This window comes from Bison bison, unplaced genomic scaffold, assembly GCF_000754665.1.
Source record: "Bison bison bison isolate TAMUID 2011002044 unplaced genomic scaffold, Bison_UMD1.0 scf7180017864304, whole genome shotgun sequence".
NCBI classification, from domain to species: domain Eukaryota; kingdom Metazoa; phylum Chordata; class Mammalia; order Artiodactyla; family Bovidae; genus Bison; species Bison bison.
Window position 1 is genome coordinate 8,407,784 of NW_011494876.1, and position 15,460 is coordinate 8,423,243.

The following is a 15,460-nucleotide window of genomic DNA, read 5'->3' on the forward strand; positions in this document are numbered from 1 at the left end:
TGATAAATGTCGAACAGCCACAACCACAAAGCAAAGAAAGCGGTATGATCATGATGCCCTTGAAAATTCTGAACTGTAAAATGAACTTACCAGTAATAGATTCTTATCAGGGCTGAAGGCCACAGGAGAAAAGAGGCTACGAATGCCAGGATAGGAAGGGCCAGCGTCCCGCCCGCAATCACAAACATGTTAACCACGTCAAGATCCATCCTGCTCTTTAGGTCTGGCTTATACCTAGAGGGGCTGAAAAGACAGACAGCACTGAAACTCTGTCTCAAGAGACAAGGTGAAGAAGCAAAGTGGAAGTGAGAAGTGAACAACCCAGAATGAAGAGAAGGATCAGGAGGAAAAAAGTGTAGGTAATGAGGAATCCTTGAGATGATATTTTTTTAAGCTATAAAGGAAATTTTAAGAACAACTGGGGAAATTTGAGTAAGGACTGGTTATTAGACAATATTATTAGATCAGTGACTGCAGTGATGAAGTAGTGGTTATGTTTATATGTAAGAAAACATCCTTGTTCATAGCATTTGCTGAAGTAAATATTAAGGGCTAAAATATAGTAATATCTGCTACTCACTTTTAAAAGTTGAGGAAGAAAAAATGTATATATGTGTTTGTGCGTATGTGTGTGTATAGAGAAGGGAGAAATAAAGTGAAGGTGGTGAAACGTACTGGTGAACCCAACTGTAACCTTCAACTTTCCTATTAGGTTTGCAATTTTTAAAAAATAAAAATTAGAGGATAGAAGACCTGAAAGACAGAGAAAGAGAGAAAGAAAGAACACGTGCATATGAATGCCTATCTATATACAGAATATCACTGGAAGGTATACATGAAACCAGTAATAGCAATTGCATCTAAAGTGGGCAATCAGGTAGCTGGGAGTCAGGGACAGAGGGAAACTTGCTTTTCACAGTCTGCCTTTTAAAATCTTTTGGTTATTTATCATGTACATGCATGAAATGAAGTGTTAGTTGCTCAGTTGTGTCTGACTCTTTGTGACCCCATGGACTGTGCCCGCCAAGCTCCTCTGCCCATGGGAATCTTCAAGATTACTGGAGTGGGGTGCCAATACTTTCTCCAGGGGATCTTCCCAAAACCCAGGGATCAAACCTCAGTCTCCTGCATTGCATGCAGATTTTTTACTGTCTGAGCCACCAGGGAAGCCCTATTCATATATGGGCTATTCAAAAATAAGTAACACAATAAAAATTTAGGAGGGAACACGTCAACATCCGAGCTTCCAATGCACTTTCTGATGTCCTCCCAAAGACTTGGAGGACACATGTGCAGGCTAGAATGGGAGCCCTAGGAGGGCAGGGACTGTATCCCCAGCACCCAGACTGGGGCCTGACCCATTTCCAAGGGCTCTGGAAGTCACCTCTCAATTAGAGGCCCCCACCCAGTTCTGTCTCATGAACAACACGGTTTATTTTCCATAGAATTTAAAAAGTATTTCAAGTTCCATCATCCTCCCCAGTAGAGAAGACAACGCCTGCTAGGATCTGTTGGTCAGGTGTGGCCCTTTGTCACCTGAGGACTCCGTCACTTGTGTTAAGTGTGCGTCTCACTAACATAAAAAGGACTCTTCTTCAAGAAAAAGCACACATCTAGCAAATCATGGTCTTCTTTATATTTCCTGTGAAACAGAGAGCTCTGCCCCATACACCTCTATCAACTGATGTGTACTTCAACTATATAATGATTTCATGATGGCACAGTATGACCTCAAGCCCACTGAGTGTGGGGGTCAGCCCACTTCCTCTGCAAAGGGCAGATGATACATAGTTCAGCATTGTGGGTCATAGGTCTCTGTCATAACTACTCAAGCTGCCTTTGCAGTGAGACAGCAGCCATACAACATGAAATGAATGGGTGTGACCATATCCCAGTAAGACTTTACTGTAAAAAACAGGCTTCGGGTTGTAATTTGCTAAACCTTGACACAGTATACCAACCTCATCAAACAGGCATGGTGAGAGCTTTATCCACTATTAAAAATCACTGCAGATGGTGACTGCAGCCATGAAATTAAAAGATGTTTACTCCTTGGAAGGAAAGTTATGACCAACCTAGACAGCATATTAAAAAGCAGAGACATTACTTTGCCAACCAAGGTCCATCTAGTCAAGGCTATGGTTTTCCAGTGGTCATGTATGGATGTGAGAGTTGGACTGTGAAGAAGGCTGAGCGCCGAAGAATTGATGCTTTTGAACTCTGATGTTCCAGAAGACTCTTGAGAGTCCCTTGGACTGCAAGGAGATCCAACCAGTCCATCCTAAGGGAAATTGGTCCTGGGTGTTCACTGGAAGGACTGATGTTGAAGCTGAAACTCCAATACTTTGGCCACCTCACGCGAAGAGTTGACTCATTGAAAAAGACCCTGATGCCCCCCTGATTGGGGGCAGGAGGAGAAGGGGACGACAGAGGATGAGATGGCTGGATGGCATCACCGACTCGATGGACATGAGTTTGGGTAAACTCTGGGAGTTGGTGATAGACATGGAGGCCTGGCGTGCTGCGATTCATGGGGTCGCAAAGAGCCAGACACGACTGAGTGACTGACCTGAACTGAACTGAATAGGCTGAAGCAACAAAGGCACAGAGAGGCTGAGTAACAGATTACTGACTTGGACCCACTCTCTTTGCTCCTAACTCCACATCCTCTGACCTTTTTTTTTTCAAATGGCCTTTCCTCAGATTTTATAACATCTTTGCTGTTAAATAACCACATTCATCACCCCAAATTTCTTCACGAAGATGTGATGTCTCCATTTAGATGTTTGGTCTCTTGTGAGAGGCTTGGTAAAACAAGCTCCTTAGTCCAGAGGGGGAGGCAGAGGCATCTGTAGATGGTCCTTTCAGTTCCATACACACTCTACCTGGGGACAGCCCTGAGTCTACAGCAATGAAAGCTGCTGCCTTCTCAGTGGCACGAGCACTGCCTGTGCTTCTGACTCAACTCTTCCCTCCGTTTCTCAGTCACTGTAAACAGCTTTTTTCCAGCCCACTTATATCACTCACTGGCCTCTTTCTCTTCCTAGAACCAGAGCTCCTTGAGGATAGGAATAATGCTACATGGGTGTTCTCAGTGCCTAGAATAGCACAGGACACAAATAAGGTACAAACAAATTAATAACAAAGTTACAATGTGGGTTCAATCCTGTTTGTTTTAGGGACAGCCATCCCCAATGATGTTGACTATTTTCTCTTTCAATAATTACAAAACTCCCAAGAGGAGTCACCTATTTAATGCTGGGTACAATTTATGATGCTAAAAAGGCCTCACCGTCAAGGGGTAAGCAAATTCATGGCAGAGTGAAGGGAATTTTACAGATCTGTTTGAAGACTGTGGGTCACAAAACAGTTGATGAAGATGGGGGCTGTCAGATTCAAGAGGACTTTTCTTCATCACATAAAGAGTGCTGAGGGTCACCATGAATTCTGATTCCTGAGCCGCAGGAAGTTAATTACATGATGTTCTTTTAGACTAGGAATTAGAACATTTTATGCCCAAAGCCATATTACGTCACTGACTCTGACACTGGCGATGGGAACTCCAACTTGAAGGCATGATCATCAAAAAGAAACCTCATTAAAAAAAAAAAAAAAACTTCATGGCTTCATCAGTGCCTGCTACGGACGTCACAGTCAGTTTGGGGGAAGGTTCGATCTGGCTCCATTCTGCATTCAGTGATAGAATAAAGTCTTTGCTAAGGACATTTTGCAGAGCAGCATCAATTTAGCAAGTCTTGGACTTGTTACAGAGACTCCTGCGTACTTTCCCTGATGAGGTCAAATACAGCCAGGCCCTGAGTGAAGCCACTAATGTTTTCTGAGGTGTCTATATACAGGTCTGGCCATTATTCCTACCTCTATGACATCCTTCTTCTGACAAAGGACTTGTATTTAAAAAGGCAGCTGCCTAGAAAAAAAAATTAACAAAAAAAAAGGCAGCTGCCTACCCTGCTGGGGTTTGTTCACAGGAAGCTCTATGTGCCCAAGGGGGAAGCTGGGCACAGAAAAACTGAAGCCTTATGAGCCTGGAATCACCAATGACTGAACATCAACTAAGGGGTAGAACACGGGGCGCCCCTAAGCACAGGCCCACACAGCAGGCATCTGCAAGATGACTTCAGGCAGCAGAACATTCAGGCTATCTGACACCAGGTGACAGTCCCATACAACCTGAGAAAGTCATTTTTTTTTTTTCAGTTCTTTTCCTGTCTTGCTTAGGTCAAAGAGAAACTATGAGGGTGGTTATTAAATAGCTATCTAACCCCTGAGCCTCCTGCAGGGAACAGTACCTAGCTATTTAATAGCACTGTTTCTTTGTGTTGATTTTTATGGATATTTTCAATTTATGGTAGTGATGCAAATTAATTTAAAAGGAGGAACTAATTTAAAGAAAATGCTAACTAGGTGATACATGGATCTGGTGAACATCTTGGTGGTGACATGAATGGCTGCCAGGGTAGATGTGAGTGATGGACAGGCCCCAGGTTGGGGGCAGGGCGCTCAGGCTGGCCCTTTCACACTTTGACTGTGAGACCTTGGTTTCCTCATTTAATAATGAGAACATTCATCCATAGTAATGAGAACATTCATCCAAAACACCTTTTCTGTCTTTTCCTACTCTGGTGGCTTAAAACACTTCTGAAATTATGCCAGATAACTGAAGACTAGGATCTGGCTTGCCCAGCAGGAGAATCTTCCTGCCTGTTACATTTTCCCTGGAACCTAAAACAGTATCTAGGAAATATTAATACTTGGTGCTTGGTAATGTTTGAGTGTTTGATAATGTTTGAATAGATTGAAAAAGAAAAATGCACCCGTTTTACATATCTGGTGCATCAGGTGAGGCTCCCAACACGTAAAGACAGTGACTTTAGCAGCTCTGCAGCACAGTCTGAAATGACGGACATCAGCAAGGAGAGCCCGCCTTTATGGCACGAGGGAGGGTAACACACTCTCACCCAGAGACCCGGACCTGCCACATGGCCTTTCCCGGGTATCATCTAAGCTGTGCATTTGGGGCCTTTATCTCTGAATGCAGGGACAAAGATTAATCAGACTCCAATAAACATCTGGACTCAAGTTCCCAAGTTTAGTCTGGGGTGAGAGGTTAGGTGTAATGCGTCACAGTTGTCTTTTAACATACTCTCTGACCTTTAAAACCCGTCCTTCTGAGTACTGACACGTTAAATCTTAAGATACAAAGCAAAATTCCAAACAGAACATAAAACACTTTCGTGAAATCTTGGCTTCCCCTAGACATCTACTCATAGGCCATCAGACTTGACACACTAACGTCCTGGTCTCTTCAAAAAGAGGAATATTTTTTTAAAACTATAGCAAAAATACTTTAGCCACCAGATGCGAAGCACTGACTCTTTGGAAAAGACCCTGATGCTGGGAAAGATTGAAGGCAGGAAGAGAAGTCCCCTGAAACAGGATGACATGGTTGGATGGCATCACTGACTCACTGGACATGAGTTTCAGCAAGCTCCGGGAGTTGGTGATGGACAGGGAAGCCTGGCGTGCTGCAGTCCATGGGGTCCCAAAGAGCTGGAACATGACTGAGTGATTGAACAACAACAAAATAGCAAAAATAATGACCATGGCCACTACCACCGTGGCCAAAGACAGAAGAGCAATAGCTTCCATGTACTGAGTGACTGTCGCATGCCAGGTTCTGCGTAGATGGTTTATATACAGCCTCTCATTTTATCCCCCACAATGCTGGGAGTAGGAAGCACTTCTCCCACCTTAAAGATGGAGGAATAAAGACTAAAGAAGTTTACGAGTGCCCCCAAGGTCACCTGACTGGTATGCGGCATGGGCTGCATTTCAGTCCAGTCCTGCAGGTATGTCTGCTTCTTTGCCTTCTCTCAGCACTTACTAAGCAGGTATTTATTGTGCATCAGTTACACGAAAGGCACGGAGTTCACTGTCCCCTTCAACATTCTTTGTACTTCTCCAGAAGTATTTTGAGAGCAAGTAACATGCTAACTTTACAAGTTAACAAGTTACCACCGTATTCTTGCTGGTGTCTTTTAAAAACTAACCAGTGCTGCTTATGATTTTTTTTAATTCTGCAATATGCAAATTCTTTCCAAAGAATATACTCTTGAAATCTGAGTATAAAATCCCAGCTGTTAAACATTTTTGCATCTACCCAACACTAATTTCTGAAACTAGACTCTTGTAAAGATAAACCAGTTTCTCAAAACTATCAGTAATGATCAATAGCTAAAAAAAAAACCATAAAGGCACTAAGACTCTCTTGTGTGGAAGTCCCAGGATTGAAGAGAGAAAATAATTAGAGACACAAACAGTTCACACTCCTTGTCACATCTATCTCTTCCATTATGGAGGAAAACCACACCGAACATTCCAAGGAAGCAGTTAAGCCTGTCCGGTCCATCACTGAAAGTGTGGCATGACCCTAGAATTATTGCCATGAGATGCTCACCTTTCTCCTCCTGGCCTCGTCTCCCCTTCACTCTGGCTAAGCCTACTCTTCCTCTGTACTCTGCAGCCCTGACAGCCCTGATGTATAAACAAGCTATGGCTATGAGCACACCTGGCCTGGTTCCTAAAATTCTCTGCTCCCTCTCTCCCCTGGATATTCCCATGATGCTCTCCTTACTCTCAGTGCTGAATAGTCCCACGATACACTCTTCATTGTCTTCCTTGAAGAACTCACCATTTCTACACCCTCCACTACTACCAGGAAACGCAAAAAGTCAACACTTCTGGCCAGGACCTCCTTCCAGACTTTTCCAAAAGCCTGCTTGACTATCTCCACGATGCAAAAGTCCTACAATGTCTCAGGGGCATCTCCTCTCCTTCTCCTGACTTGCTGATTTCTGCCGACAGTGTCCCCACCAGTCTGGCCTCCCAGACTGATGTATCTTTCACTCTTCCTCCTTGCTCATCACTCCTGTCATGTGATGGCCAGAAGGTGTCAGCACTGAAGCCAATTCATCTGAGTCTAGACAAAATGCAGCTTATATGTGGCTATTTACATTTAAATTAAGTAAATAAAATTCAAAATTCAGTCCTTCAGTCACGTCCATCACGTCCTTAAATCCTTGAGAGTCATGTATGAATAACAGCTAGTGTGTTGCACAGCACAGTTTTATGGGGGTTATGGCCCCAAAAGCCCCTTACAACCAATTCCTTTGGCTTAACATTTACTAGGAATGTCTCAAGGGAGGAAACATTCCCACCAGATATGAGAGTTCATGAGTCAGATCCCAGCTCCCTCAACTACCCGACCAGGCCTGGGTCATCTCTCCTTGCTCCCGTTTCTGTGAAGGCTGCTCTGTCATACCCCATTCAGTTGTTACCAGCTGCCAGAAGAATCTTTGTAGTCCACACCAGGGACTGGGGCCTCTTGTCTAGTGTAAACGCTGATCACCTTTATGATCCCAATTCAACTTCCTGGCCTCACACCTCTGTTTGCACCCACAGAGCCTCAGGCCTCATCTTTCTCATGCTGCCCACTTCGTGCGGGGCAAGCGCTCTCCTGTCCCGCCCACCTGATGAACTCCTGTCTGCCTTCAGGACTGATTCAAGTGTTACACTCCCCAGGAAAGCATCCCACTGCCCAGAGGCCCAGGTCTTCTGACTCCCTTCAGACTCAGAGCCCTGCTCCCTGCACAGTATCTGAGAAAGGAGTGGGGGGTGGGGTTTGGATACATATCTTGAGCTTTAAAAATATTCAGGGTGGAACTTCCTTGTGGGTACAGTGGATAAGAATCTGCCTGCCAATGCAGAGGACACAGATTCAATCCCTAGTCTGGGAGGATTTGACATGCTGTGGAGCAATTAAGCCTGTGCACAGCAATGAAGACCCAGCTCAGCCAGAAAAAGAGAAACAAAAAATTTTTGGTTCCAGTCCACTCCCACCAGACCTACTCAACCAGCGAACACCCCACCTGCTAACAGGCTGGCCTGCAGAAGGTTGCCAGGGAGCTTACAGAGTAAGTCCCATCACATTAAGGGCTGTTTCTTTCCTTTTTTTTTTGCAATCTATGATGTGAAAAATCCATACTCACTCTTCAAAGAGCACAGCCTTCTTTCCCAACTGCTACTGGCTCTGGCAGAAGCTGAAAAGGAGACTCTGGAATCACAAGTAAGAAAATGACAAAGCATTAAATCATATCAGAGAATATGAATTAAGTGCTAACAGTCGGCAATAATGCCAGCCTCACTTGAGGCGGAGCCTTTCCTCCTTTGCAAAGGCAAAGTGCAAACATCCTATGGTTTTAAAGTTGCCTCTGGTTCGGGTCACTTCCCCCAGTTAAGCAACGTGCACAAAGGGCATGCAGGGCATGTGAGATAAAAAGCCTGACCAGGAGGGCATGCAAGCTGAAGAAGTATTCTGTGATGCAAACGAAGTATGGGACTGAGCTGGTGATTACTATGCTGCACAAATGAGAGAGGCAATAAGGGAAACAGGCATGCTTGGGTGAGAGGGGCTTCCGGAGGCTTCAAACTTAACTAAGACCTTCAAATAAAGGTTAAAACTCCCCTCTCTGTCTGGGGTTCAGTTCAGTTCAGTTGCTCAGTCATGTCCAGCTCTTCGCAACCCCATGGACTGCAGCACGCTAGGCTTCCCTGTTCATCACCAAGTCCCGGAGCTTGCTCAAACTCATGTCCATCAAGTCGGTGATGCCATTCAACTATCTCATCCTCTGTCGTCCCCTTCTCCTCCTGCCTTCAATCTTTCCCAGCATCAGGCTCTTTTCAAATGAGTCAGTTCTTCACATCAGGTGGCCAGACTATTGAAGTGTCAGCTTCAGCATCAGTCCTTCCAGTGAATATTCAGGACTGATTTCCTTTAGGATGGACTGGTTGGATCTCCTTGCAGTCCAAGGGACTCTCAAGAGTCTTCTCCAACACCACAATTAAAAAGCATCATTTCTTCGGCGCTCAGCTTTCTTTAACAGTCCAACTCTCATATCTATACATGACTACTGGAAAAACCATAGCTTTGACTAGACAGACCTTTGTCGGAAAACTGTCTGGGGTTAGGGTTACCTAAAAGCTCTACTCAGAAAGAAAAGAGAGGAAGCTGGCAAACCAATGGGCAAATGAATACAATATTTCTACTAGAGTGGCTAACAAGAGGGGACTACAAAGCTCATAAGCAGGGCTGGACAGTACAGAGATGCTGGCCAAGACACCACAGCAGAAAAATGAGGAGATAGGCAGATGGGTAATGGAAGGTAAATCCACAAAACCCCTGAATTATTCCAGAGGGATCAAAGAGTTAAACATAAGGGGGAAAAAAGTACGAAAGTTCTAGAAGAAAACATGAGAACTCTGGAAAAAATCTTCCTCAGTAAGATATAAAACCTAGGGACCATAACATAAAGATTAATAAGCTGACTGCATAAAAAATCTTTTTAAATGACACACGGAAAGGGATAGCATGAACAAGATTAAAATCTGTTGATACATATCAGGCAACAGACTAACAAAGGGTTCCTACAAATCAATAAAAACAACAAAATCTAATAGAAAAATGGGCAAAAGATTTGAACAGATAATTGAACAGGAAGGAAATACAAATGAGTCTTAGCTAAAAAGATGCTCAATCTTAACTTCATTTACAAGAGAAACACAAATTAAACCTCCAAGGTGATGGTGATCTCTGTTCACCATACTGGCAAACAACAAAAGTGTAACAACAGACAGTGTAGCTGGGGCTGTGGGGTTGCCCTCAGCAACATAATTTTACATTCCCATTAACAAAATCTACAGATGGCATTTTGACAAAACCTGCAGCAATGTAAAATACACACACCTTTGATCAAATCATCTCTAATTTCCAGGAATTTATTTATGCTCATACCTGAACATATGTGAGAATAAGTTTGTACACGGTTATTTGTTATAGTATTACTTATCATGTCAAAAAAACCTGGAACTTACATGCCCACTCATAAAGGACATGTTAAGTAAGCGATGGTACAACTTTATAAACAAGTTACAGTGTACAGTCATTAAATGCAAATAAAATTAATATAAGCCATTACGTATTATAGGTTGGGCATAAAGTGAAATAAATAGGCTGAGCACTTCCAAAAAATAATTATATATGCTGCTGCTAAGTCGCTTCAGTCGTGTCCGACTCTGTGCAACCCCATAGACAGCAGCCCACCAGGCTCCCCCGTCCCCAGGATTCTCCAGGCAAGAACACTGGAGTAGGTTGCCATTTCCTTCTCCAATGCATGGAAGTGAAAAGTGAAAGTGAAGTCGCTCAGTCATGTCCAACTCTTTGGGACCCCATGGACTATAGCCTACTGGGCTCCTCCATCCTTGGGATTTTCCAGGTAAGAATACTGGAATGGGTTGCCATTTCCTTTTCCAGGGGATCTTCCCAACCCAGGGATCGAACCCAGGTCTCCTGCATTGCAGGCAGGCGCTTTACTGCCTGAGGCACCAGGGAAGCTGTCTGTTCTATTTGTCTCTGTGGGTAATGACCCCTAAGGTACGTAGTTAACTTTCAAAAGCAAGGAACAGAAGAGAATGGGTAGGATAACATCTCTTGTATTGTGTGAAAGAGAGGAAAATACGCATGTTATTGCTTACCTATGTGTAAAATGTTTCTGAATGGATGCAGAAGCAGCTGAGAACCAAACGAGTCGGGCTGGGAAGGGAGCCGAGAGGCTAGGGGCAGAGATGAGGGAGGCTGTTCACTGACATGAACCATACCTCTTGAGTTTCTACCATGTGTGTGTAAAAGGTTTTCCCTCTTTAATTAAAAAATACAACATAGGGCTTCCGTGGTGGCTCTGTGGTAAAGAATCCCCCTGCCAATGCAGGACATCCCTGCAGGGATCTCCGGTTTGATCCCTGGTCTGGGAAGATCCCTGCAGGCCATGGATCAACTAAGCCCATGCACCACATCCACTGAGTCTGTGCTCCAGAACCCGGGAGCCACAGCTACTAATTCCATGTGCAGCAACTACTGACGCCTGCACCCCTAGAGCTTGTGTGCAACAAGAGAAGCCACCACAGTAAGACTGCACACCCCAACTAAAGAGTAGCGCTCACTGCAACTAGAGCAAAGCCCGCACAGCAACAAAGACCGGCACAGCCAAGAATAATTAACTCTTAAAAAATAAAATAAAAAATATAAACTCCTCAAATGCAATGGTCTATCCTATACAGTAGCCATTAGCCACATGGTAGCTGTTTAAATTTAAACTGATCAAAACTAGGTAAAATGTAAAAATCAGTTCTTCAGCTGCACTAGTCACATTTCACATGTTCAACAGTCACAGAAATTCTATCTCCTTTATAGTTCTGGGAAAGGTACTGATAAGAGGATTCACTCTGTCTTGCTTTATACCAAATCACTAGCACCTGATTCCCCATGGGGGCTTTTGCTTTAAGAACCATCCAAGCCCATGGCCCCCTCCCCTGCTTCTACCACCTAGGGCAGTACTGTGGCCAAGGAAACTTGGCCGAGCCAGGCAGGGCCTGTGGACAGAGGATCAGAGAACTGGAAAATCCTGCTACTCAATCCTCGGGAGAAGGGGCACAGCCAGAGGAGAGGCTGGCAGATCAATAAGGGGCTCAGCTGGAAGGCAGGTAGCTTATATACCCTGCGGTATATCTTCTAAAAAATCGTACTGGCAAAGAGACAGGGCAATGAAACATGCGCCATGTGCCCTGAGCTAGCCCAGCACCTTCAAAGCATCAGCCTCTGGGGTCAAGATGCAGCTGTGGCGATAGTCTGAAATAACCACCTGCCTGAAACCATACTTTAAGCCAGGCAACCCCACAGGGATACAAGCCAGTCTCCCACTGGATAAAAGAGAAGCCAAAAGCCACTTGATCCTTTAGCTCTATGGACCCAAGTCTTCAGACTCTTGGGGAGCCTGGGACAAGCTTTCATTCGAACGCTTCTCTACGAATGAGTGCCAGTGTATGCACTGTCATTGGCTGAGGTCAGTTCTCAAAGGTAAAGTGCTAGAGCATCACAGAAGTGACTATCTTTCACATGACTAAAAGAAATTAAAATAGCCCTCTGTATGGGCATGCAGTGGCAGAGGCCTGAAATAGAACCTCAGAGCCCCAAAACACTCTCCCATCTCTGGAAGCTGTGCTCTGAAGTTATGACTGATTTGAGTTGTTGTATGTCAGAAACCAGCACAACACTGTAAAACAACCGTCCTCCAATCAAAAAGCGAGCTGAAAAGACTATTGTTTAAAAAGAGGAAAAGCAACGAGATTACAGAGGGTTCTGACGTTTCTAAAGGAGGGAAGCTGGTCTACAGTATTTTCTAGCTAGTGTGAGACAAAAAGGAGCTCTCTTATAAACAGCCAGCACTTTGATCAGGATAAGATTTCTGGCTTCCAGTACGAGGTCCAGCATTCAGAGCCCTTTGTGAGCTGGTCCCTACCTTCCTTAACCAGAAGCTCTTCCCCAGAGATCTCTGTAACTCAGGAAAATCAGCATCAGAAAAAAAACTTCATAGTTAAGAATAAAACACACTTTTGTTTGGAACTCTATCCAAATAAGTAAAAATCAAAAGCTGTCAGTTCTAAGATCAAAAGCAAATATGGAACAAAATAACTGCCGCCTATGCTAATTCTTAGAACAGCGAATGAATCTCATGTGGATTGCCTTAAAAGTACGCTAAATCCTTCCACTTAACATCTGGTTGTCACAGTGCTATCATTCAGGGGACATTTTTGCAAAAATATTTTACTTACAGCTTTCCCAAAGGCCTCCCAATCCTTTGAGCTTCAAGTCCCTCCCTTCTCTTCATCAGTTAACAGGTCTCACATTGCCAGACTGCCACCCATTACAATCTCCACACGTCAGTCAACCAGCCCCCCAACATCCCTTGCTGTGATTTCATGAAATTCTGTCTCTGTCAAGAGTTATAATTTCACTTTCTAAGGTAGGTCTCATATTTGTAAAATGTCCTTATGTCTTGGGAGGGACAGATAACCAAGACATGGATGCTCCAGGAGCCTGGCTGGACACCAGGGTTAAAAAGGGAGGAGGCATGATGGGGTGGGACCCATGTGCATAAGTGGCAAGTCCAGCAATGGATAGATTCCTGTTATAACTGCCACATTCCCCCTAAAACCTGGAAACTCCGGGGAATTCGTTACCAGATAGGCTGATAATCTGACCTTCTGGTGGGGGCACCTGAACTAGCTTTGTATTTTTCTCCACTTCCCCATTTTCTGTTGATCTGAACTACACACTCTATCTACCCCCATCTTCTAACAAATCATTCTGGCAGAACTAGGCGTTATCTCCTTCAGTGAACCTTCCCTCAGTCCCCCAGCTGTCAGTAACCTTGACTTCCTTCTGCATGCCAACAAGTATTTGTGATCTGTGTCTTCTGCTGTAATATGAAAACACTGGCGGCACCCTGCACTAGGCTGCAAGCTCCGTGAAGACAAGTCTTACTACATCTCTGCAGGTGCCATGGCACTTTAGCATCACCACGCCTTCCCTCGGTGGGCACTTAGTATAACACCAAACGACAAACAGGCAAGCCATGAATCACAGTGCTGCCCCACCAGCGCCACTGCGGGCCATTCCTTCACTCTGTTCTTTATGGTCACTAACAAAATGAGCATTCCTCACCAGAGTAGCTTTAGAGACTCCAGAGGGGCAGCTGAGACCCAGAGAGCTTAAGCAAGCTGTCCAATGGCACACAGTTCTTCTCTTCTTCTGCCCCACTCCACTGGTGGCTCACAGTGGCCCACAGCGTGACATGGAAGGCCATGGACAAGTTGGAGCCTGCCCATCCTTCACATGTCATCCTCTTGTATCCTGCCCCCTATTTTCCTGAAAGATCTACAATCCTGACATGGCATACTCCTTCACACCCACAGGGCTTCCGCACAGTGGCTCCCCTACCCCCAGCACAGCCCTGCTTGGGGGACTTGAGGTTACATCCTTCAAGTCTCGGCTAGGAAAACATTGTGTTGTTGTTGTTCAGTTGCTCAGTCATGTCTGACTCTTTTATGACCCCATGGACTGCAGCTCACCGGGCTCCTCGGTCCATGGATTTCTCAGGCAAGAATACTGGCATGAGCTGCCATTTCCTCCTTCAGGGCATCTTCCCAACCCAGGGATCGAACTCGCATTTCCTGCTTGGCAGGTGGATTCTTTACCACTGGGCCACCCCACCTGTAAATGCTTCTCTGAGGGTCAGCTGTGCAGTTCCATAACCTACGTTCACATCTCTGCTCTGTCACTACCAGCTTTGGGACCTCGGCAAGTCACAGAACCTCTTGGAGCCTCAGTGTGGGGAGAAAATCAAATGATGCATGGAGACTGCTCAAAGCAGGGACTGGACGGTGATGAGTACTCGCTGCACAGCTGGGAAGCACTGGCCTGCTCTCCTGGGAGGAGCTGCCACAGCCGTGCCACTGAAATCGAGCAGGACCCTATGGGGCCCTCCTGGGCACAAAAGCCTTTCTGTGCTCCCTCCTTATCTGTAGGAAATAGGTTTCATTCAGCCTCCTTGACTTTCCCTGAGTTCCACAGGGCAGATTCAAACAGTTGCTAATCAGGGAAGAGAGGGGCTGCAGAAACAGAGGAGTAGTCGAGAAAGAAAAGTTCAGCCTTGGGGCAGGGTCCTGGTTCCTCCTCAAGGAACACACAGAACACTATCTTCGATCTCTTCTATAGGAACTAAGGCTCCCACCCAGATTGAGGATGGTAACTTCAGGCTGAGTGTAAGATTCCTGGAGCACAGCTTTGACCTCACCACCAACCAAGCAGAAGAAAGCCACAAACCCTGCAGCCCTCAGCTCTAATTTGCCTTTTAAAAATGTCTCCCCTCAACCCACTGGGGGAGTAACCTGTCCCCTTTGCTTGGCCCTGCAATACATGTACTCTGCTCCAGACTCCGCCATTTCAGGGTGTCTGTCCGCACTGTGTATTGTCCACACGAACTTGTGTTCAGGAATACGCCTCCATCACCCTGCACTGCTGCTGTGCCAGGTCTGCTCAGACGCTTCATCAGTAAGCAGCTCTCTGTCGCTATCTTTATATTCCCAGAGTCTAGCCCATAGCTCAGTTCCCAAACTTCATCACATATCAGGCTTGAATCCTCTTCCGGGTACATCACGAGGCAGATACCCAACACCAGCAGCCAAGAGCCACAGCTTCTGGAAAACCACCTGAGCAAGGCTGCTGTCACTCTGGGTAAACATTTTACAAGAAGAGGATCTCAACGTGCAGCCCTGTAAGCACCTCTGCTCACACCTTCTGCAGGCAGTACTGTTTTCCTGAATCAGCAGTTTCCTTGGAACAGCTGGAAACGCATCCGATGACGGGCAACAACACGCTACATGGCTGCTGGGACTGAATATATGATCAAGAGGGTTTCCGAAGGTCTAGTTTAGGAGAATATCGTGATCTTTCTTGAAGCGGGGACTATCTTCATGGTTAAGGAAG

The 15,460-nt window shown here is 45.3% G+C and overlaps 1 protein-coding gene across 4 annotated transcripts in view; it reads right to left on the bottom strand.

The window, feature by feature from the left end:
• The window catches only part of ABHD6 (abhydrolase domain containing 6), a 68,951-nt gene that overhangs the window by 26,385 nt on the left and 27,106 nt on the right, over positions 1–15,460 (bottom strand). For 2 of the 4 annotated variants that reach the window (XM_010851609.1, XM_010851608.1), the window contains exons 2-3: positions 8,070–8,134; positions 91–243 (exon numbers count right to left, since the gene is read on the bottom strand). In XM_010851609.1, the coding sequence (XP_010849911.1) occupies positions 91–209 (119 nt within the window). In that variant the 5' untranslated portion in view covers positions 210–243; positions 8,070–8,134. The remainder of the gene's footprint in view (positions 1–90; positions 244–8,069; positions 8,135–15,460) is intronic. The other 2 variants (XM_010851610.1, XM_010851611.1) reach the window with 1 other exon arrangement.